Source organism: Schistocerca nitens, chromosome 5 (genome assembly GCF_023898315.1).
Source record: "Schistocerca nitens isolate TAMUIC-IGC-003100 chromosome 5, iqSchNite1.1, whole genome shotgun sequence".
Taxonomy (NCBI): Eukaryota; Metazoa; Arthropoda; class Insecta; order Orthoptera; family Acrididae; genus Schistocerca; species Schistocerca nitens.
The window spans coordinates 847,755,773-847,780,842 of record NC_064618.1 but is presented as its reverse complement, the minus strand read 5'-3'; the positions used below and the strand labels follow the sequence as shown (position 1 = coordinate 847,780,842).

The 25,070-nt window shown below is 36.6% G+C and overlaps 1 protein-coding gene across 1 annotated transcript in view; it reads left to right on the top strand.

Annotated features, from left to right (window-relative positions):
* The window catches only part of LOC126260755 (titin), a 530,053-nt gene that overhangs the window by 95,944 nt on the left and 409,039 nt on the right, over positions 1-25,070 (top strand). Inside the window, exons 16-28 of the mRNA XM_049958094.1 lie at positions 416-691; positions 3,745-3,961; positions 4,151-4,298; positions 4,557-4,737; positions 5,508-5,765; positions 5,896-6,032; positions 6,293-6,554; positions 8,940-9,083; positions 10,177-10,434; positions 15,339-15,482; positions 22,124-22,378; positions 23,824-23,967; positions 24,283-24,537. Coding sequence (XP_049814051.1) covers positions 416-691; positions 3,745-3,961; positions 4,151-4,298; positions 4,557-4,737; positions 5,508-5,765; positions 5,896-6,032; positions 6,293-6,554; positions 8,940-9,083; positions 10,177-10,434; positions 15,339-15,482; positions 22,124-22,378; positions 23,824-23,967; positions 24,283-24,537 — 2,679 coding nt within the window. The remainder of the gene's footprint in view (positions 1-415; positions 692-3,744; positions 3,962-4,150; positions 4,299-4,556; positions 4,738-5,507; positions 5,766-5,895; positions 6,033-6,292; positions 6,555-8,939; positions 9,084-10,176; positions 10,435-15,338; positions 15,483-22,123; positions 22,379-23,823; positions 23,968-24,282; positions 24,538-25,070) is intronic.

Below are 25,070 nucleotides of genomic sequence, written 5' to 3'. Positions count from 1 at the left end.
AGGAGGGCAGTCAATTTTATGAAAACAGAGTGTCTTTGAAAGCATCTGTGAGTATTGCTGAGGTTAGATATAATTATACTTTATCTGTCAAGATATTGCAATATCTATGGTGTGAAGCTGTAAAAGCTCTTTTCTAAGATGCAGGAGGTTTAGTAGCACTATTTTCACTTCTCAAATTTCTTTTTATTTTTTTATTTTTATTTTTATTTATTTTTTATTCTATGCTTCATCTAATGCTAATTTTGTTCGTGGTACTATAAAACATTAAAGTGTTTCACATACCGGGGACATTCTGTTTTCATACAAGTGTTTTAAGATGTTTTTTATGTTGTATAACTTAGACTATATTTTTTGTCTCATGAAACTAACAAAATTGTGTTTCTTTATTAAATTAAATATTTTCACTCATTTATAGCACGCACTAGCGTGACAGCAGATCTCGGTATACCAGAGCAGCAGAGATATATTGAGAAAGTTGAAGAACTGGAAGCTTATCAGCAGTATCTGCAATCACAGCGATATGTACAGGAACCTCCAGAGAGCACAGCACCTCCTGAATTTAAGTCACCGATTAAAGACCAGCTGAATATCAGGGAGGGTGGATTTGCTCATTTTGAAGCTCGTCTTGAGCCTATTGGTGACTCTACTCTACGAGTGGAATGGCTAAAAGATGGAAAACCAGTTGAAGCCAGTGAGTACTTGCTCTGATAGAAGCATGTTTTATTTTTCTCTACACTGTAACATGGAAGTGGACTAACTATCAACGGTTGTTTCCTGTGACATGGCAAAAGATATTTTTTATGTCATTTTCAAATATTATCTTTCCGTTTCCATTTGCTTGTGCATTTAACACAAAAGAGCTTTATATTTTGATTTTGATCATATTTATTTATTTGTATGTTTATTCACCCTTTGATTGCTGTTTAGAATGATACTGGATATGTCAGTGTATATTTGCAGCTGGAGGATAAATTACAATTTGAACACATAATATTTTACATTCCTGTACACTTAATGGTAATGTTCTTCCACTTTATCTACATTTTACAAGCTTCTAAATCACAGGTGAGCAACTGGCGGCCTGTGGGCCAGGTCTGACCAGGGGGGAGCATAGAATGAAAATACTATCAAAAACACATGTTTTGTAGCCTAATTTCTGGCATGGAATGTTGGTAAGGGATGTCATTCATATTGGTGTGTTACTCCATAAACATTAATGTCATGGACACTACAGTTTCGCCTTTTTACATTTGGAGCGTTGCTGTCGGTCACTTGAAGAAGTAGTTCGTGAGCTTAAGAAGTTTGTGAAACAGGCCTATGAGTCACCAAAGGTTGCACATGCCTATTTGAGACAATACTAAATGACTGAAATGGATATAAAAACTAAATTGAATAATTAGTTAATTCGTGGATATACATATTTGTACAAATAGTAAATGAAATGTAGACAAGAAATTTTATTATTAGTGTAACTTACTAGATATAGGCACCCAACTCCATTGCTCTGCAATTCTTGAGTGCTGATTAGGCATGAAAAATGACATGTGCACTTCTCACTGACACAGTATATGTAACACATTTCTCAGGATACTGTTTTAGAACCACAACTTTTTTCAAGTGTGTAACTATACAGTTTATATAAAAAACAAAGATGCTGTGACTTACCAAATGGGAAAGTGCTGGTAGATAGACACAATAAAAAATACACAAACACACACAAATTTCAAGCTTTCGCAACCCAAGGTTGCTTCATCAGGAAAGAGGGAAGGAGAGGGAAAGACGAAAGGATGTGGGTTTTAAGGGAGAGGGTAAGGAGTCATTCCAATCCCTTACCCCTAAGGTAAGTCTTTCCGCTCCCGGGATTGGAATGACTCCTTACCCTCTCCCTTAAAACCCACATCCTTTCGTCTTTCCTGATGATGCAACTTTGGGTTGCGAAAGCTTGAAATTTGTGTGTGTGTTTGTGTATTTTTTATTGTGTCTATCTACCAGCACTTTCCCCTTTGGTAAGTCACAGCATCTTTGTTTTTTATATATATTTTTCCCACGTGGAATTTTTCCCCCTATTATATTCACATCATTAATTTGAATCTAACTATACAGTTTGTTACACAAATTAGTATTTGACTTATTATCAACTTTTGAAACACATTGAGATGACTCCTCAAATGACAGCCCAAAGAATAAAGATAATAAATGTATACAGGACACTAATACTGATAAAAGTCGCCTTCAGCAATCATATTACATTGTGTGTGGTAGCACTTGTACACATGTTGCTGATCTATAGTCTGATTTAAAATGACTTGAAATGTTGTTGTGACAAATAATGTCTGCAGGCAGCTGCCACAGCAGTCCACTTTCCACAGCAATAGAAAATTGCTCTAAAGTCACCATTTCCTACAAAAATCATGCAAAAAATCTGCAATTCACATACATCACTAAAATACTGTTGTTTTCTGATGATTACCAAAAATGTATCAATGTTCTGTATGGCATTGTATTTGCTATGCATAACCATCAGAAAATGGCATTTTTTGCAATTTTCTCGATATTTAATCTGTAACAAGTATTAAGTTTAAAATCACTGGCTCAAATATGGTGCAGCCCATTAAATGGTCTCTAAACATGTCAAAAATATGTCCTTCATATTAGTTAAATACAGAGTTCTAGCTAAAAATTTGCACCCAGAAAAGTTTCCCACTTGAGGAGTGGCAAGCACAAAGCTTTGCACAGCCGAAGTGGTAACGCTGTGGGATCCGACAATGTCAGGCTTTGATTGGTGTATAGCTGGCACAAGCAGTCAGTCCAGGCCACTAGGTGTCAAGTGACAACTACTTTATATTGGACTATAGACCAAACACCTTTTGATGGAGATGTAGAATATTATTACTACTGTAATTAAAGCATACTACAGTAGCAGTTATTTGTACTGTGAACGTATGTTGTGAAATCTTATGATGAGCATTAGAACACTGTGGCATCCACTTTTTGTATGGAGAGTTGAGTTTTCAACTGATTTTTAGAGCTGTTGCCACTATTGTACTCTGGAACCTGCTTGTCTTTATAAAACGATGAATTCACATGTCATATACTGTGGCTCTTTTGTTGATTGGAGAATTATTTCCTTTAAAGCAATGATTCAACAGGCAATGTATCATAATCAAATAATTACACTTGTCTTTCAGTCAGCTGCTTTTTAACTGAAATTTTGCATCTTCATGAAAGCTAAACACCTTGGGATTCATGACAAATTTGTATATCATTTGCTTTTCCTGTATGCCATCATGTTTCTTTTTTGGTCTTCTCCCATCATTCATGCACTCTTAATTATGGTGAAATAATGTCCCATTATGAAAGTCTTTAATGACTGTTGGCTCCTAGAGTGTCAACAGATCATAAATGCCAGAACATTACTTCCCATTTTTGGATGAAAATGGAAGGTGGAGCCTGGCTTGCCTGTGTCTACCCTGTCAGAGTATCAAATAAGGCAAATGATGTAAAACCATAACTGAGCCTTTGTGTCCCACATTTATCATATAGGAAACATCACATCTAACTCATAAAAGGTAATATCAGAAATTTTGATATCAAAAACTTTATATTTCTGAAAAAAAGGAAGAGTAAGTGTATTAAGTGATTCTGAGTACTTCACATAACTTATTTTGCAGATTTATAGATAGTCCATTCTTTTGTCAACTACAGGTATTTTATGTACAAAATTACATTATAACCAAATTTCAGGTTCACGAATCACAAGTTTTTTCAATTTTGGATATGTGGCATTAACAATTAAATCAGTCACAACTCATGATATTGGCACTTACTCATGTCGTGCAATAAATACTCTGGGAGAGGCTGTAACATCAGCTAAGTTAACAGTTGTTAGTAAGAAAGACATCATTATGGACAGTCAACACCCAGGAGGCCTTGAGAAAATACAGTATCTGGAAGACACAAGGTATGTGTGTAGGTAAACATTCTGTAATATTAACAAATTTGATTGTGTTGTTTTAGTGCAGTATTGGTGTAGAAGTGCATTAGTTATCTTCTTTTAATTTTTAATCTTTCTGCATTTCATATTGTCATTGACTGCTTCTTGTGTTGGCTTTTTCATGTCTCAGATAATATTTCTTTTTAAATATTTTAGTCGCTATGGCCGAAGCCTTCAAGAAGAGACTACTGTCACAAAGAAACCAATGTTTCTTGGTCCACTGAAGGGTACCAACAAAATTGTGGAAGGTCAGAGGGCCCACTTTGAAGCCCGAGTGGAGCCTCAACATGATACAACATTGCAGGTGACAGTCCAGAGAAAATTTAGAAAGAACTACACTTATGAGATTGGTCGTGTAATCTGACAATCAGCATATTTACAGTTTGGAAAGAAACTATTAGTTCCAATTTTTAGTGGATTATTGAGTTTTAGTCTTGCTTCATTATCTCATTCTGCCTCTAATTCTACTGGAAATTTTTACAGATTATGTATACAAAAATTACCTTATTCTAGTGATGCAACTGTTGTTTACCTCCTATCAGAAATGTTTCATTTGTTTCAGATTGAGTGGTATTTCAATGGGAAGGTAATTATGACTGCTAACAGAATCCAGACATATCATGATTTTGGTTATGTGGCATTAGACATTCTTGCTGTCCGTGCTGAAGATGCTGGTACCTATACTGTGGTTGCAAGAAATGCCCTTGGTGAAGCACAGTTATCAGCCAGTATGGTTGTCGAGAGTGAGTAAACTGTTGTACATAATCTGATTAAAATAACAGAAATACCAGTATTAAATAACAAGCAAAAGTGAGGAAGATAAGTCACTAATTTACAGCTACATGGTACATACCATGTAGAAGTATCTAACAACACAGAGGGATTACTAGTTTCAAGGTTACCTCTCTTCTCCAGTAGCTCAAAGAATAGTTCCACCTCTGTAATTCTGTGATGTTACATATTTCTTTGTGTGATGTATCATTCTGCTAGAAGTGAGTGGTTGCTTTCCATAATTTTCGTTTATTGTTTTATATAATCTGATGATACTTCTGCAGTTCAGTTGAAAAGTTTGACTTACAGTTTATAAGAACATTCTGTAAAATAATTACCTTGTAACCTCCCCATCATTTAAAGAACAGGGGGTGGGATGGATGATGGTAGACAGGATTGCAAATTGTTTATCTCAGTAGTGTTAGAAGTGCAGTGTCTTCAGAAATTTCACCAGAATTATCGAGCTCCTCCTAAAGAGGCTTGTCATTGGTCAGATCAGAGATAGTGACATGCACATATGATGACGACATTTGAATGATTGTTGGTAGGAATATCAGTAAATCATTGCACCACTTACCACATTTGTATTATCCTGTAAAATTGGCATGGTTCATTTTTGTAGTTCAGTGTCATCTACTGTAAGGTTTTTAATGTAGGAAACCTTTCTCAAGAGTAACTTAGTCATAATCAGTTGCTTTATTTCATAAGTATCTGCAAATCATTGTATTTTTACCTTATGCAGCTCGCTCAAGCATAGACACCACAAGTATGCATCGTGGCACATATGAAAAGACACAACGCCTTGAAGACTCAAAGTTTATTGAACCATCATATCATATTGAAGAAATCTCAAAATCGAAACCAATCTTTGTACAGCCTCTGTCAGACCCAAAACCCATAAGTGAAGGCAAGAATATTCATTTGGAATGCCGTCTGGAGCCTATGGGAGATCCAACAATGCGTGTTGAATGGTTCTATAATGGAAGACCAATCACAGTTGGTAAGTTTCTATTTGCAAACATAATTAATACAATCTGTAAGCAAGTAGAGTATATGTAGGGAACACTGATGAAGCACTAAGCTAAATATGTGTTCTTGGAGAGAAGTATACAGTTGTTTTGTTCTTTTAGGATCACGCTTTAGAACATACTATGACTTTGGATATGTGGCACTAGACATCGTGCAGGCCACTTCTATGGATTCTGGTGAATACACTGTGCGAGCAACAAATCATCTTGGATCTGCACACACATCAGCATGTGTGAGGGTTAGTATGTGCAAAGACTATAGTTTTATATACAAATGAAATTGATAAGTTTTATGAGGGAGTGTTGCTTTTATTCACTGAACCTGTTACTCAGGTAGTTATATGATTGTAGAAATTCAGAGTAAACTGCTTAACTTGAAAGTAACTGACAGAGCTTGAATCAAACAATAGAAAAAAATGTAACCTAGTATCCTCTGTAATATCAGCTTTCCTCCATTCATTGTCTGACAATGACTGGCATGGTGGTTTTTGTATGACAGGTAATCAGTCGCTCAGATATTTTAACGGAAACACAGAATGAATCAGCTCTTGAACAGATCCAGTATTTAGAAGATGCCTCTCGACACCGAAGAACAGTAACAGAAGATGTTACAGTGGTTCAAGCTCCACAATTTACTCGACCATTACATAACATTGAAACTGTTGAAGGCACAAACATCCATCTGGAGTGCCGCCTTCAGCCTGTTGGAGACCCTACAATGAGAGTTGAATGGCTTGTCAATGGGCAGCCTGTCAAGACAGGTATGTGAATGTACACAATGTAACAGGTGATGTAATTGTAAGTACTTTTTATATTTGCATTTGTGTTTGAATCAACACTACAGATAATTTATTTGTAAGTGACACACTGATTTAGGAATGATCAGTAAGATGAGTGGGCTGAGGTGTTCCTCATACACAATGACCAAAAATAGTTATGTGCTGTTGCAAACATAACTGCGGTGGTTGTTAATGAACACCTGAGCTTTCAAAGTTGGATATATTTGCAACAGAAAAGTATAGCTGAAACTGTGTTGGAAAGTATTTTGGCATGGGCATTACAGAAGTTGGAAACTGTGCATCATTTGATGGCTTCTGTTTGTTGTTAAATTCTCCCTTAGCATGATTTTGTTTTGATACATTTTGTTTTCCTGAACTTTACCTCCTTGGATGACCTTGTACATCAATCACATGATTTATTTGGTAGTTTACAAAAGACCATTTAGGTCACTCAGCTATTTGCCTTTTTGATTCATATATACATTTTGCAAACAACTAAATACAAAACATAAAAAAATGTGCTTCATACTATATCTCCAATAATCCAACTTCTAGCTGTAACTTGTAGGAATGGCTGCACCAGATTTTTGAACATGACTTTGTGAGAAAGTGGTGTCTCTGTTTCCACGCTGCAGACAGCACTTATGACATGGGTGGATGAACATGAGAAGGATGTATGTGTGTTGATACTTTCTGGCAATCATATGTCTTTTGTACAAAGGAAAACTATATTTATTTTGAAACCTAAATTTTAATTGTCATTGAGGTTGTGTAAGAAATTACTATTAAAGGTTTACTACAGGTATTAACACTTTCACTAGGGAGACTGATGTACAATGCATGCAAATAACATTAAACAGTATTGATGTGCACAGTGAAAAAAGTAAGAGTACTGCTTATATGTCAGTGGAAATGTAAGCTACAGTGGGACTAGTTTGGAATAAAGAGAATTAGCAAAGTAGTTGCGAAGGGGTGTTGAGGTCTAACCATTTTATAATTGGCATATTTACCTGTGATGTGAAATGAACATTAATTGTACTAAAACGTTTTAAAAGAGATACTCATGAATGAGTTTTGATACAAAAGAAGTGGTCAGGATATGTAGTAGTAAATATATCCTCTAATATTATGAAGGTCACATAAAAGTTTATTTGAACTAATTTTTCAGCAAGGGTGCAGAAATACCTAGTACAGGACTTAAGAGACTAAACATATAAAAAATATTATCCGGTGACAAATGATGAGACCCATAGATGTTCTGCAAAAGGTTGTAGCTTAAAGTTGGTCAAATCTTTTAATGAGATATACTGTATCGTATGAACATCTAGTTCAAGATTTTCTGTTTCTTTTTCCCCCCTCTTATGGTATCATAAACCAGTGTGAGTTTTAACATAATCAGTAGTGTATCTCCACTCATAGTGCACCATTGACAATGCTTCTCTATTTTCTTAACATGCACAGTCTTAAAACAGGTGGTCAAACGTAGCATTTGTTCTTAATTTCCATGTACCATCTCTCTGCATGGATCCTCAACCAAGACATGATTTCCCTAATGCATATATTGGCCCTTAATATACTGATCTCTCACTGGATGCATGTATCTTATTGATGTGGGATTGTAATTATTCAAAACTTTCTATGTTCTCAAGTTTAAAATCTGTTTCTGATAATCTGTGGAGGTTGATGTTCAACATCATTGTGATTTATGTATGTTCTGTTTTAGATTCACTTTTAAAAGTACTCCTAATTGTGCTGCTTCTTTACTGCAGCCACCACTCTCTCTAACAAAGACTTCCTTTCACTATCAACAATATCATCTTCATAGCAATGCAAATTGGAGACGGCATCCTCTTGTCTTCCCCTGCTTTGTTGACATAGGGTATGGTTATGTCATCATTGTCTTGGAGCAACCCAAGCTTGCTTTAATGAGAGTGACATATCTGGTTGATATGTCCAGTGAGTGTATATCCTTTTACTTTTTATTTTTAAATCTACCAAAAGCCTGCTTGAAATAACATGCAGACTTTGTAGAGATCAACATTGTGTGTATATGCTTTTTTACATTTGCCTCAGTGCAAATGTGCAGTCTGTTGTAGATCTATAATGCCTAAAGCCACATTGTTAACCTCCCAATGTCCCTTATGATTATAGAATAAGACAATTACACAAAACTCTAGAAAAAATATTATATCTGACATTCTACAGGGCAACCCCTCTGTAATTAAAGCAGTACATCTTACCCCACTAGTTAGGTGTAGACTGAATAACTTCAAGGGACATTCTCCTGGAATATGCAGAACAATTTGTTGTTGAATAAAGAACTTTTATGATTGTAGTTGGTTTTTTACACTGAGTCTGTTGTTACAGGACATCGCTTCCGACCAGCATATGATTTTGACTATGTGGCTCTAGACTTGCTGAGTGTATATCCTGTGGATTCAGGTGTTTACACATGCGTGGCTCGCAATCAGCTCGGTGAAGCTGTTACTTCATGTTCAGTTAAAATCATAGGTGAGCCACAATTTTTTCACCTTTATTTATAATTTTAATTTTTTGACAAGCACAAAAATTCTGGCTGGGTAAGAATTTTACCAATCAGTTACGACTCTCATTCAGCTTAAAATACAATTGAGTTTAATTTAATGTCATTACATCTCTTTTGATTTTCTGATCAGATATAAATTTTATTTAATGTGATTAATATAAGAAAAATATATTTGTATTTCAATGCGAGTACATAATTATATTTCAGTAAATTTAGATATGTATCACCTTCAAGAATTGTGCAACAGGGGATACTTTTACCACATTAATGATTTATAGCAGTGCAATATACTACATGATTGTGGTTCAGGATAATATTCTGGCTATTTTTACAAAGTTCTCCACTAATTATTGTGTTACAGACTCCCACACTTCATTAGGTCTTAATAGGAGCTCAACTGTGAATGTGGCTAATGTTTCAGAAGAAGATGTGTTAACTATGACACTGCTTTTACATGTGGGAATAGTTTCATTAATGCTGTGCAAAGATGGAAAAGTGTGTTTATTTATTTATATTTGATTTCAGCTGTTTTAGACAGCAAAATTAATTGCTAAAAAGTGAAATAAATTTAATTTTGACAAAATAAATCTACTGAATCCAAGTGAATATGGTTGTTGTAGATAAACTCAAAACACGTATGAAAGCAGGCCAACTATTCCTCATATTATGTTCAGCACACATAGTGATGCAGTTTGTGGAATTTTTTTTACATGTTTCTGACCATACAGCTTGTTAGCCATATGTCCAAAAGCATCTCTGTGCTGACTATGATTGGCCCATTAACATATGGAATACTTTACTGACTTTATCTTACATGATTCTTAGGTTAAAACATCAGCTTTTTATTGCAGTTGTGAGAGTTTAATGTTCCCTATTAAAAGCTCAATTCATGACTATTTTTTACTGAAAACCTTTGTGTGGTGTTAATGCTTGTCAAAAGAACAACTAGTGTATGAGTGAGAACTCAGTATAATTCTAATCTTTTACTGCTATTATAGTTTGTAAGAATTGGCACATGCCATATATGTATTTAACACAACAATTTGCTTGTAACCCCAGCGAAAAAGGATCTGATTCTGGAAACTCAACATCCATCTGGGCTGGAAAAAATTCAGTATTTGGAGGACACATCACGTTATCGAAAGACAGAGTACATGGATGAAGTAGTGAATGTGCGCCCACGTTTCATCACAAAGCCCAAAAATTTAGATAACATGCGTGAGGGTCAGCATGCACACTTTGAGTGTAAGCTTGAACCAGTGACTGATCCAAACCTGAAGGTGGAGTGGTACAAGAATGGGCGTCCAGTTACTGTAGGTAAGTTTATTCATATGTAAGTTTTTTCTGTCTGTGTGATGCGTTTTAGGACAACTTATTTTTTAATTTTAGTCAGTTCTTATTCTTGCTCTGTGGCTTTCTGGTCACATTTTTTATGTTAATTGTATGTTTACTAGAACATGTCAGTACTGACTTTATTTTTTTCTCAGATAGTTACAAGGAAAATTACTCTGATCACAGAGAAAAAATAGTGGAATAATAATGTGAATCAGCACACTTAGTGGTTATTAATACTATCGAAAAAAAAGTGATACATTATTTATATTATTAAATAACATACACAGTACATTAAGAATAAGTAACTGACACCTAAGCCATGTGCAGATAGAAGACCAGTTAATACCAAATAAATTTTCATGCCAACAACTTTCAAAACTGTGATTGTTAAATGACAGAAAAGCTATAGTGTTACATTTGTACACTTGATGGAGCAAGTGAAATAAATAGAGCAATGAAATTGTTATCACTGCAGTACTACAGGCTGAAATTGCAGTAAAGATATGGTTAGTAATATATAAGGCGCAATCAAAAATTTTCCGTTTGAGGCTGTTACTGCAGTGTACGAGGGTAAGTCAGTTATTATCCGCAAAGTAGTTATAAAATTTATTGTAATCAAATAGGAAACTTACAAGAACATCATTTTTCGACATAGTCTCCTTGCGCTTCAACGCACTTGGTCCATTGTTGTACAAGCTTCCTGATGCCCTCATAAAAGAAGGTTCTCTGTTGAGCTGCGAGCCAGGAATGCACTGCTTCTTTCACTGCTTTGTCCGAGGCAAATCAATGGCCCCTTAATGCCTGTTTGAGTGGACCAAACAAGTGATAGCTAGAAGGGGCAAGATCAGGACTATAGGGAGGATGACTCATTACTTCAAATTTGAGTTTCTGGAGCATTTCAGCAGTGTGGGCAGCAGTATGCAGACAGGCATTGTCATGCAGCAACACAACACCTTTCGACAGCAATCCTCGGTGTTTGCTTCGAATTGCAGGCTTTAGTCTGGCAGTAAGCATGTCACTATAACATACACTGTTTATTTTTGTGCCCCGAAGCCCCATAATGTCCCAGTACTGGACCTTGTGCGTCCCAAAAAACCGTAAGCATCAGTTTTCCTGCGGACGCTTGGGTCTTGAACTTTGTCTTGCAAGGCGAATTTGGATGTTGCAATTCCATACTCGGCCGTTTACTCTCCAGCTTGTAGTGATGGATCCATGTTTCATCACCAGTAATGATCCTATCTAAGAAGTTGTCCCCTTTGTTACCATAGTGATCCAAATGTTTTTTGCAGATGTCCAAGTGTGTTTGTTTATACAACTGTGTGAGTTGTTTTGGGACCCGTCTTACACAAACTTTATGAAACCCAGGTCTGTTGTGGATGATTTTGCAGGCAGAACCATGACTAATTTGCAGATGATGTGCCACTTTGTCAATAGTTAATTGTCTGTCTAAGAGAATCATTTCACGTGAATGCTCAATGTTTCTTCATTTGTGGTGGTAAACGGTCGTCCGGCTCCTTCATAGTGCGTAACACTTGTACGACCATTTAGGAATTTTTCAATCCATTTGTAGACACTCCGTTGTGGCAACACACTGTTCCTGTACTCTATTGAATGTCTTCGATGAATTTCGGCCTCTGATACACCTTCTGACCACAAAAAATGGATCACTGAACGTTTCTCTTCTCTGGTGAAAATAGACAGCGAAGCAGCCATGATTAACAGTACGGCAGCGATAACAAAACTAACCTAGCAGCTTGAAAATTGCAAAGATGTAACAACAAATAAACAAAGCATGCGTCATCAACATAAAATGACAATACTACCAAAATAAACAAAAATATAACTAAATTGCAGATAATAATTGACTTACCCTCATATATCCAATGTACATGACTCTGACATGGATATATAAGCACTGACTGTCTTTCCAATGTGTGAGCAGTAAATGGGGAAATGTGAACTACGGGCACATTGTTACTAAATGTGTCTAAACAGACTGTTGTTCTTTTCATGGCTGCTGAAGCACAAACAATGGTAGTCATTCAGCAGAGAATGAAGACTGTGCATGGGACAGCATGTCTGTCAAAAACCACTGTTGTGGAAAGGTGTGCCAAGTTTTGTGCTGGTTGCAATTTAGTACAATTTGCCGGTCGATCTGGGAGGCCAGTCTCATTCATTATGGACAACAACAACCCCATGGGGAATATTACTATGCAATGCTGAAGAATTTATGGCATGCAATTTAGGCAAAATGTCCAGGAAAACTGTAACAAGGGGCGATACTACTTCACGCTAATCCATGTCCCCATATTGAAAATGTCATAATGCCCAAGTTACACAGGTTCAAGTGGGAGACACTCAAGCACTCGCCCTGTAGTCCTGATCTCTCCCCATGCTATTATCACGCCTTCAAAAGCTTCATGCTACATACATCCATGCTTACTAAAGCTGGCGTTTGAAATACCATTTGTGGAAAATAAGCTATACACACTGTGCTAACACCAAAACATTCATTATTATTCTAATTATTTATTTTACTTACTTTTGATTTTATGTTTTAAATTGTTATTTTACTTTTTTTTTTACAATTTCCCATAGGCATATATGGTAATTGAGAATAATAAGTAACTCATTATTATGATACAAAGTCATTACAGTAATGATAATCTGTGAAGATATGCTTAAAACATAACATTTTTTACAACATGCACATATGATGAGCGAAATTTCGTCACAACTTGATATAAAACAAAATTCTCGAATTGTGGTGGAGTTTCCTCCAAATATCCTGACTTGTATCAGGCATATTTAAGAACAGTGGAAAAGCTTGGCAAAGAGAACCGATTATATACTAGTGACTGCAGCTTGATTATATCGGATCTCAATTAGAGCATGATATCATAATCATTCAGCAGAATTAGAACTGAAAGTATTCTCATAAAGTTCTTTCAACATCGAACTCCATATATGGCCAACAGATGAACCTGACCTTTTGATCACTAGATGAACAAGTTCTTTGTCCTTGGATATGATGCTGAAAAGAGTTCTTTCACACTGACTACCCTAAGAATCTAATAATAACACTGATTTTTCTCCCGTACTGGGAAAGAAAACTTCTTTGAAATATTTTTTGATCTGGTCAGACATTGGTTTTCCAGATTTTGATGCTGTCACAAGAGCATTTGGGGTTTCAAAAGGAGATTCTCAAATTCTTCATCCAAACTCTCTATAAGTTTATTTTAAAACTATGAAAAGGAGGGTAGTCAGTGTGAAAGAACCATTTTGAGCAACTTACCTAAGGACAAGGAGCTTGTTTGTCTGGTGATCCCAAAAGGCTCAACAGGACAGGTGCAGCCATTGAATGTATATGGTACTTGATTTTGGAAGAACTGTGTGAGAAGATTTTCAGTTCTACAAGTAGTTCTGATGAATGATTATGATGTCAATCTCCACTTGAGAAATAATATAATCAAGCTGCATTCACTAGTACATAATCAATTCTCTTATCCAACGTTTTCCAGTGTTCTGAAATATGTCTGATACAAATCATGATAATCAGAGGACTACCCACTGCAGTTTGAGAAGCCTATTGAATTTTGTTTTCTATCGTGTTGTCCCTCATGTGTATTATGAGAAGAAATATCATTCATTTTATGTGCGTGGTGTAAAAAATTTGCCAAAAAGGCCTTCATCAGAGTTAGACAACACACACACACACACACACACACACACACACACACACATGGCCATAGTGGTCATGAGTGAATGTGTACTCACACAAACACAACTCACACACACATGACCAGTCTCTGGCTTCTGAGGCTGGCCTCAGTAGCCAGAGACTGTGGTCATGTGTGTGTGAGTTGGTTTGTGTGTGTGTGTATTGTCTAACTCCAATGAAGGCCTTATTAGCTGATAGCTTACTTGTTTGACAGTCTTTTTATTGTACCTATCTGCGACTCAGCATCACTGCTCTATGGTGAATAGAAATGAGACCTTTTCATAATGATTTACTTATCATTTTCAATTAACAAAATGCATGTATGTGAAACAGTAAACAAAAAACTGAAAAAATATGAAAGTAAAATGTAAAATAAAAATTTAAAACATAAACCAAAAGTAAGTAAAATAAATAATTAGAATAATAATGAACATTGGATATTTGAATTGGGTATGTAGAAAATATTCCAACAGCATGTTGTGTATAGCTTATTTTCCAAAAATGGTGTTTCAGAAACCAGCTTTACTACACATGCATGTATGTGGTATGAAAGCTTCTGTAGTTCATGTTGTAACAAATGTTTTCATTTTTCAAAATTGATTGATGTTGGTGGAGTATTTTACAACATTTGAGATTATTACAAAAGTTTGTTATACACTTTTCAAGAATGTTAATTACATTTCAGCTTTTATATGAAACACTTTTGTATGTAGCCTGGTTTTCAAGATACTCCCTGTAAACCTAATATGCCAAATTATCTTTTAGAGTTTGTTTTACCCCTTAAAAGTGAAACTGGGCAAAATAAAAAAAAATATGTATTGCACTATCTTGACTCCTCTATATATACACCAAATTTCATCAAGATCAAACACCTGTGAATGTTCACTTGTAAATATAATTAAAAAACAGTTCTGACTGTTTCGAGATCAGCTGCTTTAGTTCAGTAGACACTATGTTGAATATTATATATGTAACATTGATTTCAGAAGTCATTGATTACACTGGGGGCCGTGTATCTGCTTTTATAATCAGACTCATATGAAAATGACCACAGTCATCCCAGTGTTACTGTCAACAGCAGCTGACATTGGTGGCAGCAGTTTCACCAGTTCACTATTGTATGATGAGTAAATTATTAATTTTTTTTGCTATTTTTTCTTTACAGGTCATAGGTTTCGGCCCATTCATGATTTTGGGTACGTTGCTCTGGACATCATAGACCTTATTGCTGAGGATTCTGGTACATATACATGCCGTGCAGTAAATTTGCTTGGATCTGATGAGACCACTTGTGTTCTTAATTGCAGAAGTAAGTGTGCTTCTTGTATAAGGTAGTTGATGTGGTAGCTAAATTTAAGGATTTCTTTTGAGTTGAGTGTCCTCCCCCCCTCCCCCTAACTCTCTCTCTCTCTCTCTCTCTCTCTCTCTCTCTCTCTCTCCTCCTCCTCCTCCTCCTCCTCCTCTACCTTCTCCTCCTCCTCCTCCTCCTCCTCCTCCTCCTCCCACCCTCCACCACCCTCTCCTATACCCCATATTTGTGCGGCTGTGGTCTGTTAATCTGGATTTTGTGTTTTAGTGGTATAGAGTGGTTGGGCTCCCCCTCCCCAAACCCACCTTCCCACAATGGCAACTGTGTTCCCCACACGACTGCGTCTATTGTTATCCATGTAAAGGTATGAGAATGTTATTGTTTGCAAATTTTATAACTGATGCTAGATGGTGATACCAGTTGGCTGTGGGAAACTGGCTAAAAACCATATGCAAGGTGGCCAGCACATCAGCCCTATTTGTTAAAATTGCTTGGCAGATTATATCTGGGGCCCACCGTGCGTCCCTGAATCTGGGAAACAGCATGCTTGTACATGTGGCTACCCAAGCTGGTCTTCTGAGTTGTGATCTATAAAATTAATTTCAGCTCTATATGAATAAGTATTGTTGCCTGTGTGACTGAAACTTTTAACATCTGAAGAAGTGTTTTCTAACAATTAGAGATAATGATTTTAGTTAATAATGAGCTTAGCGAGTGAGATAGAAAATAGTGTTGAATTCAAATGGGGATCATAAAGGTAATATCTTCAGCAACTAAGACAATGGAAGGGTGGATAATATGATAATATGGAGATAACAGTAAATGAGAAATAGATGAAAAGTGAATGACTAATGTTAATAATAATGTGTAGAAAAAACAGCAATAGCTGGAGATTCTCCAGAGATATGAACTTATGAGAATGAACAGAGTAGGTTTGGGTTGAACTGAGAAGAAAGTATAAGGCAATGTGTAAGAAATATCAGTCTTTCTGTACAAGCTGTTACAAAGATGAGATAAGAAAGGTACAGAGGTACAAACAAACAATGAAATAAAGGATGTTCATGAAGAAAATATTCAAATAAGAACTGGTGATTGCGAAAGTAACTATTGTATGATAAGCCCTGTTGATTAGGTCAGATGTTTGTTGCAACAAAGGGCTTTCTATAAAATTTGGGAAAATTTTCAGTATATGAGAAATTCAAACAATATAATACAGTAGCAAAGCTTTGACTCATAACTGTTGTTCAAAAAATTATTTCAGTGATAGAATGTGTCTTTTCAACTCACATTGGTCTTTTTGCAGTACATCATTATCTTTTGTGCAGTCATTGTGGGAGTAGTTTTATCTGTAAAATGTGTATTTTTGCTTCGTAGGTTGCCACCACTCCACCAGCTCTCTCCTGGCTCTTTAGTGCCATTCATTTTCTTAGTTCCTTTCAGTTATTCTCTTCTCTCCTCATTTTACCATTATTATTATTCCACCAGCTTATCTCATTTCTCTTGTTTCTATACAATCCCATTGTGTGCTAATGATGGAAGCTGAAGAAATGAATTAAGATTGGTGCCACAGCTGGGACTTGAATACAGGTCGCCTTGCTTACAAGGCAGGAATGATAGCCATTACACTACCACAGTGCTCTGGTGGTGTAAAGGCTAGCACTCTTGCCTAATGAGCAAGGAGTCTTGGGTCCAAGTCCTGCCTGTGGCACAAATTTTAATTCATTTCTTCCGCTTCCGTCCTGATTGTAGGTAAAGATGAGACTTAGGTGTCTCATGACAGATATTCCTGATTAATTAACAGTTCTTTCTCGGGTGTTACATGTAATGAACTCATGTATGAATTTACGAAATTATTTTGTGTTTGTTATGCAAACATCTTATTTTTTATTGTTAAGTACCATATGTGAAGGAAATCCTTAAAATCAGAATTTACAGCTCTGTGTTACACTGAATATTAATGATGTTGCTATATTGAGTGGGATCAAGCTTATTATTTAACAATAGTTCAGGATGCCAATCTTTGTTTTACCTTTTTAACAGTGTTGCAAAATGTAACTTTCTGATATAAGAAAGCAAAGTATGAAACATAACAACAATAGAAATTAAAGATAGTAAATATAGAGTCTATATTAAATGTAACCTGTAATACATTATTTTCTATCTTCTCATTGGTGTCAGAAGATATCATGATAATTTTTATAGATAACTGTGTGTGTTTAACCTTTGAGTGGGCGCATATATGTATAAAGTGTGCCAACCACCAATATAACTGTCTTGTACCATTCCATTGTGAGCCCACACGTATTCTTTCATTATTGTTATAGCTAACACAGTTGATTTACCATATGTCCAAGTGGGCAGCAGTAATATAAAATAAACATCAAGCTAAATGAGATAATATGATCCAAGCAAGAAAATGACCCAAATTCTGAGCTAACAACACAACCCCACAAAAAATGCAGATGTCTACAAGATAATTAGTAATTACATCAGAGAACAAAAGTTGCTACTCACCATATAATGGAGATGCTAAGTCGCGATAGCACAACAAAAAGATTCTCCCACCATAATATCCCCCCCCATGAACCATGGACCTTGCCACTGGTGGGGAGGCTTGCGTGCCTCAGCGATACAGATAGCCGTACCGTAGGTGCAACCACAACGGAGGGGTATCTGTTGAGAGGCCAGACAAACGTGTGGTTCCTGAAGAGGGGCAGCAGCCTTTTCAGTAGTTGCAAGGGCAACAGTCTGGATGATTGACTGATCTGACCTTGGAACGCTAACCAAAGCGGCCTTGCTGTGCTGGTACTGCGAACGGCTGAAAGCAAGGGGAAACTACGGCCGTAATTTTTCCCGAGGGCATGCAGCTTTACCGTATGGTTAAATTATGATGGCGTCCTCTTGGGTAAAACATTCCGGAGGTAAAATAGTCCCCCATTCGGATCTCCGGGCGGGGACTACTCAAGAGGATGTCGTTATCAGGAAAAAGAAAACTGGCGTTCTATGGATAGGAGCGTGGAATGTCAGATCCCTTAATCGGGCAGGTAGGTTAGAAAATTTAAAAAGGGAAATGGATAGGTTAAAGTTAGATATAGTGGGAATTAGTGAAGTTCGGTGGCAGGAGGAACAAGACTTCTGGTCAGGTGACTACAGGGTTATAAACACAAAATCAAATAGGGGTAATGCAGGAGTAGGTTTAATAATGAATAGGAAAATAGGAATGCGGGTAAGCTACTATAAACAGCATAGTGAACGCATTATTGTGGCCAAGATAGACATGAAGCCCACACCTACTACAGTAGTACAAGTTTATATGCCAACTAGCTCTGCAGATGACGAAGAAATTGAAGAAATGTATGATGAAATAAAAGAAATTATTCAGATAGTGAAGGGCGACAAAAATTTAATAGTCATGGGTGACTGGAATTCGGTAGTAGGAAAAGGGAGAGAAGGAAATGTAGTAGGTGAATATGGATTGGGGCTAAGAAATGAAAGAGGAATCCGCCTGGTAGAATTTTGCACAGAGCATAAGTTAATCATAGCTAACACTTGGTTCAAGAATCATAAAAGAAGGTTGTATACATGGAAGAATCCTGGAGATACTAAAAGGTATCAGATAGATTATATAATGGTAAGACAGAGATTTAGGAACCAGGTTTTAAATTGTAAGACATTTCCAGGAGCAGATGTGGACTCTGACCACAATCTATTGGTTATGATCTGTAGATTAAAACTGAAGAAACTGCAAAAAGGTGGGAATTTAAGGAGATGGGACCTGGATAAACTGACTAAACCAGAGGTTGTACAGAGTTTCAGGGAGAGCATAAGGGAACAAATGACAGGAATGGGGGAAAGAAATACAGTAGAAGAAGAATGGGTAGCTCTGAGGGATGAAGTAGTGAAGGCAGCAGAGGATCAAGTAGGTAAAAAGACGAGGGCTAGTAGAAATCCTTGGGTAACAGAAGATATATTGAATTTAATTGATGAAAGGAGAAAATATAAAAATGCAGTAAATGATGCAGGCAAAAAGGAATACAAACGTCTCAAAAATGAGATCGACAGGAAGTGCAAAATTGCTAAGCAGGGATGGCTAGAGGACAAATGTATGGATGTAGAAGCGAGTATCACTAGGGGTAAGATAGATACTGCCTACAGAAAAATTAGAGAGACCTTTGGAGATAAGAGAACCACTTGCATGAAAATCAAGAGCTCAGATGGAAACCCAGTTCTAAGCAAAGAAGGGAAAGCAGAAAGGTGGAAGGAGTATATAGAGGGTCTATACAAGGGTGATGTATTTGAGGACAATATTATGGAAATGGAAGAGGATGTAGATGAAGATGAAATGGGAGATACGATACTGCGTGAAGAGTTTGACAGAGCTCTGAAAGACCTGAGTCGAAACAAGGCCCCCGGAGTAGACAACATTCCATTAGAACTACTAACGGCCTTGGGAGAGCTAGCCCTGACAAAACTCTACCATCTGGTGAACAAGATGTATGAGACAGGCGAAATACCCTCAGACTTCAAGAAGAATATAATAATTCCAATCCCAAAGAAAGCAGGTGTTGACAGATGTGAAAATTACCGAACTATCAGTTTAATAAGTCACGGCTGCAAAATACTAACGTGAATTCTTTACAGACGAATGGAAAAACTAGTAGAAGCTGACCTCGGGGAAGATCAGTTTGGATTCCGTAGAAATGTTGGAACACGTGAGGCAATACTGACCCTACGACTTATCTTAGAAGCTAGATTAAGGAAGGGCAAACCTACGTTTCTAGGATTTGTAGACTTAGAGAAACCTTTTGACAATGTTGACTGGAATACTCTCTTTCAAATTCTGAAGGTGGCAGGGGTGAAATACAGGGAGCGAAAGGCTATTTACAATTTGTACAGAAACCAGATGGCAGTTATAAGAGTCGAGGGTCATGAAAGAGAAGCAGTGGTTGGGAAGGGAGTGAGACAGGGTTGTAGCCTATCCCCGACGTTATTCAATCTGTATATTGAGCAAGCAATAAAGGAAACAAAAGAAAAATTCGGAGTAGGTATTAAAATCCATGGAGAAGAAATAAAAACTTTGAGGTTCGCTGATGACATTGTAATTCTGTCAGAGACAGCAAAGGACTTGGAAGAGCAGTTGAACGGAATGGATAGTGTCTTGAAAGGAGGATATAAGATGAACATCAACAAAAGCAAAACGAGGATAATGGAATGTAGTCTAATTAAGTCGGGTGATGCTGAGGGAATTAGATTAGGAAAAGAGACACTTAAAGTAGTAAAGGAGTTTTGCTATTTGGGGAGCAAAATAACTGATGATGGTCAAAGTAGAGAGGATATAAAATGTAGACTGGCAATGGCAAGGAAAGCGTTTCTGAAGAAGAGAAATTTGTTAACATAGAGTATAGATTTAAGTGTCAGGAAGTCATTTTTGAAAGTATTTGTATGGCGTGTAGCCATGTATGGAAGTGAAACATGGACGATAAATAGTTTGGACAAGAAGAGAATAGAAGCTTTTGAAATGTGGTGCTACAGAAGAATGCTGAAGATTAGATGGGTAGACCACATAACTAATGAGGAAGTATTGAATAGGATTGGGGAGAAGAGAAGTTTGTGGCACAACTTGACTAGAAGAAGGGATCGGTTGGCAGGACATATTCTGAGGCATCAAGGGATCACCAATTTAGTATTGGAGGGCAGCGTGGAGGGTAAAAATCGTAGAGGGAGACCAAGAGATGAATACACTAAGCAGATTCAGAAGGATGTAGGTTGCAGTAGGTACTGGGATATGAAGAAGCTTGCACGGGATAGAGTAGCATGGAGAGCTGCATTAAACTAGTCTCTGGACTGAAGACCACAACAACAACAACAACAATATCCCTCCCCCTGCCTGCCCCAGCCTCCTCCTTACCCCTATCCAGTTGCCACTCCCATCATGCACTGGTGCTGCTGCTCGCAGTGTGGTTTCAGTTCTCTGAGACTGCAGATATGTGTGCAAGTTGCGTTTGGATGAGTGTGTGTGTGCGCGTGTGTGTATATGTGTCTACTGCTGAGAAAGGCCTTTACAGCCGAAAGCTATAACTGTCTGAATCTATTTGTTGTGCCTATCGCGACTCAGCATTTCCGCTATATGGTGAGTAGCAACTTTCCTTGTCTGGTATTGTTACATTCCATCCTGAATTATCTATTGTTATATAATTAGTAATTGAAAGATAATTAGTAATTGAATGAGCATTTGGCTGGGATCTAATGCAATTAAGCTGTTTAATGCTCTGAGGGGGGCATTACCATAGGGTTCACTCGTATGCCACAACAGTGTGATACTGTAAAAGTTTATTTTATTATTGTTTACTTAAACAATGTTATCTCATATAGTATAAGTTTATTTTGTTGTTGTTTAATTAAACTATAATTAAGCAGTGGTTTTACTCATATACGTTTACCTCGGTAACATAAAGATAGCTATACTTTACATGTGTACAAAGGACGCTGTACACCCGCTTGTGTTATGAAAATGATTGTGCCTGCTCCACGTTTAATGAAATGTAACTATTAATGATAATGCGATTTTGATTTTGTAATTGTTACAATAATTGTGTAAATTCTGAGCAGTGAATAATACAATCAATTCTGTTATAACACAGGCACTGCACAGATATTGACAGGTACTCAGAATGAGACAGGACTTGAGCAGATTCAGTATCTTGAAGATAAATCTCGTTATCAGCGTTCTGAATATATTGAAGAGACTACAAAGCAAGCACCAATATTCACTACATCTCTGAAGCACATGGAGATCAAAGAAGGCCAGAGGGCACACTTTGAATGCCGCCTTATACCTGTTTCAGATCCCACAATGAAAGTTGAATGGTTCCACAATAATGTCCCAGTGAAGTCAGGTTAGTATCCATTTGAGTATGGAGAAAAAAACCTGCTTTAGCAGTGCTTATGGGTCTTGAAGCAGTATAAACTTTCTGGAAGTTAACATAGTTGCACTGACAGTATTGGCCATTTTGTCATTATCAAACATCTAAAATACATATCTGGGAACATGAGAAACTTTTTTAAAATCTTCAGAGGTAACAAACAGTAGTGTTACAAGTAGATACCACTTTTTTTAGTAAGCAAGTTGTGTGACGACAAAAGCTTTGGGGATAAACCACAGTGTCCTATGTAGGTGCCTTAAAATTGGCAAAAGTTATATGGTAATACTGGTTTGTGAGCACAATCATCTGTGATCATGTTCTTTTCAAAACTGTTATTTGCTAACCTTATAGATTTTCAGATTGGAAAAAAATTACTTTTGTTCTGTGACTTGTATTTTAGACATTTGATCACAGCTTTGAAAGTGTCTCAGCAGGGTGAATTTAGATTTTGTGATTTTTTGGTATTCTAACTAAAATTGCAAGTGTTTTAAATTCAACTTTGGGAAGTGCCTAATCATTTGGTTTTACACCAAACAAAGTAAATAAGAACCAAGCAATTGTTTACTCTTACTTCAGCACAATTTCTTAAAACACTTTGATGTTGTGTGTAGCTTGTGTTAGATTAATTTTGCACTTCTCGAAGGACTGATCTCTCTCACTGCGTGTTGGGATATCATTAAAATTTCCCCATGGAATTGTGAGGAAGTTAGAGAAAATACCACCAGCACTGTTGTTTGTTTGTGTATATCCATTGAAATAAATATAAGCTTTCTGAAGACGGATGTGAAGACATTCATTTTGATGAAGAGTAATAAAGAAAATTTCAGTCTCTGAAAAGTGATTGGCTGATGTAAATCTTTCATCAGTATTACCTGTTCATGTTTCAACTATAGTACTTAACAATTCATTATAGAGAAAATTATACTAATTTATTTCATTTTACCCCTTTCTCTTATTTCTAAGATATCATTTTCTCACTCAGTGCTTCATTCCTCTACTATTATGTGGTTTACCTTATTTTTTCTTTTCTCTTATTGTTTACTTTGTTTTTTTTTCTTTTCTTTTGTTGCATTAATTTTTTACCTCTTCCAGAGTATCTGTGGTACTGAATCGCCAGTTTTCTCTTCTGTGTACAGTTTCTATAATAATTTCTAGAGTGTATTTTACCACTGCTCCTTTGAAAACATGTGTCTGAGGTGTTCTTTCTTAGTTCTATGTTTCTTCAGAAGAAATGTAACTGTCTTAGTTATTTTTTTCTAGCTCTCATTTCTTCTGACATATAGTGACTCAAGCTTTTGAATATTTAAAGAATCACAACTGCTGAGCATTGTTTCAGCCACTAATTTGAATTGAGATTTTGTGTATTTGTTGCACCAAATTATGCCATGTTTCAGGAGAAATATTGTTACTCTTTTCAGGTTCTCGATTTACTGAGACAAATAACTTTGGTTTTGTTGCATTGGACATAATGTACTGCTATCCAGAAGATTCTGGAACATACACATGTCGCGCCAAGAATATTGTTGGTGAAGCTATGACATCTGCCAATCTGACCTGTATCTGTAAGTATAGTCTATTCTAAGCCTCTTACATTCATCCAATTACATGAGGAGTCTGCTAGTCACTTATTGGCAGTAGATCAAATCATTTGTTATTTTGCTAATGCGTCTAGACTTAATTATGAGCCATCATCATCTAGAATCAAATGTTTTGAAATCATAGGTAATTCCTTGTCATTTCTAGGCATCATTATGCCATGGACTGGTTTCCTATTGTTAGTTGTTTTCATTTCGATAGATCTTGTTGGAGAGTTTTCCAATACTGTATAAAAATTGTTCATGTGTTATTTATATAAATTCACAATATCTTTCTCACAGCAAAGAAATCAATTTATATGGAAACACAACATGAGGAAGCATTATCAAAACTGACATATTTGGAGGATACCTCTCGTCATCAGCGACAGACAGTCCAGGAAGAAGCTGTGACCCAGGCACCGATGTTCACACAGCCAATGAAGGATGTCCGTGTAGCTGAAAATCAGGCTATGCACTTTGAGGCGCGACTTATACCTGTAGGAGATCCGAAGTTACGCGTTGAGTGGCTTCGAAATGGCGTTCCAATACAAGCATGTAAGTGTGTATCATGATTGTAGAAATTAGGATATAAGGAAGAAATAAACATGCATGTGGTACAAGGTATATGTATAAACACACACACACACACACACACACACACACACACACACACATATATACACACACACACAGCTGATAGTGGCAACATCTTTACTGCTTCCTATGTCTCTCATGATCGAGAGACATGTCTGTTTCAGGTGTTTCTGTAGGCTTTTTGTTCTTTATAGAGTCTCGCTAGTTGGAACTCAATTTAATATTGAAGATTGTGATGAGTTCCCTTATGTATGATGTAAGGCAACAGGGCATAATATGGAGCTCTTTCAAGTAGTTCATAATTTGAATTTAAAGCACAGCAGCAGGAATAATATGTTGGGAAAAATAGACCGGAAAATACTTGTTTTGTGTTTTGATGGGCGTTGTAGTTCCGTTGCATAGTGTTTTGTCTTTCTTTTAATTGCAATGAATTACAGAATTGTGGGGATAAATGTGTGTAAAATTATATAATGTATTTAGGTTTAAGTTTTTAA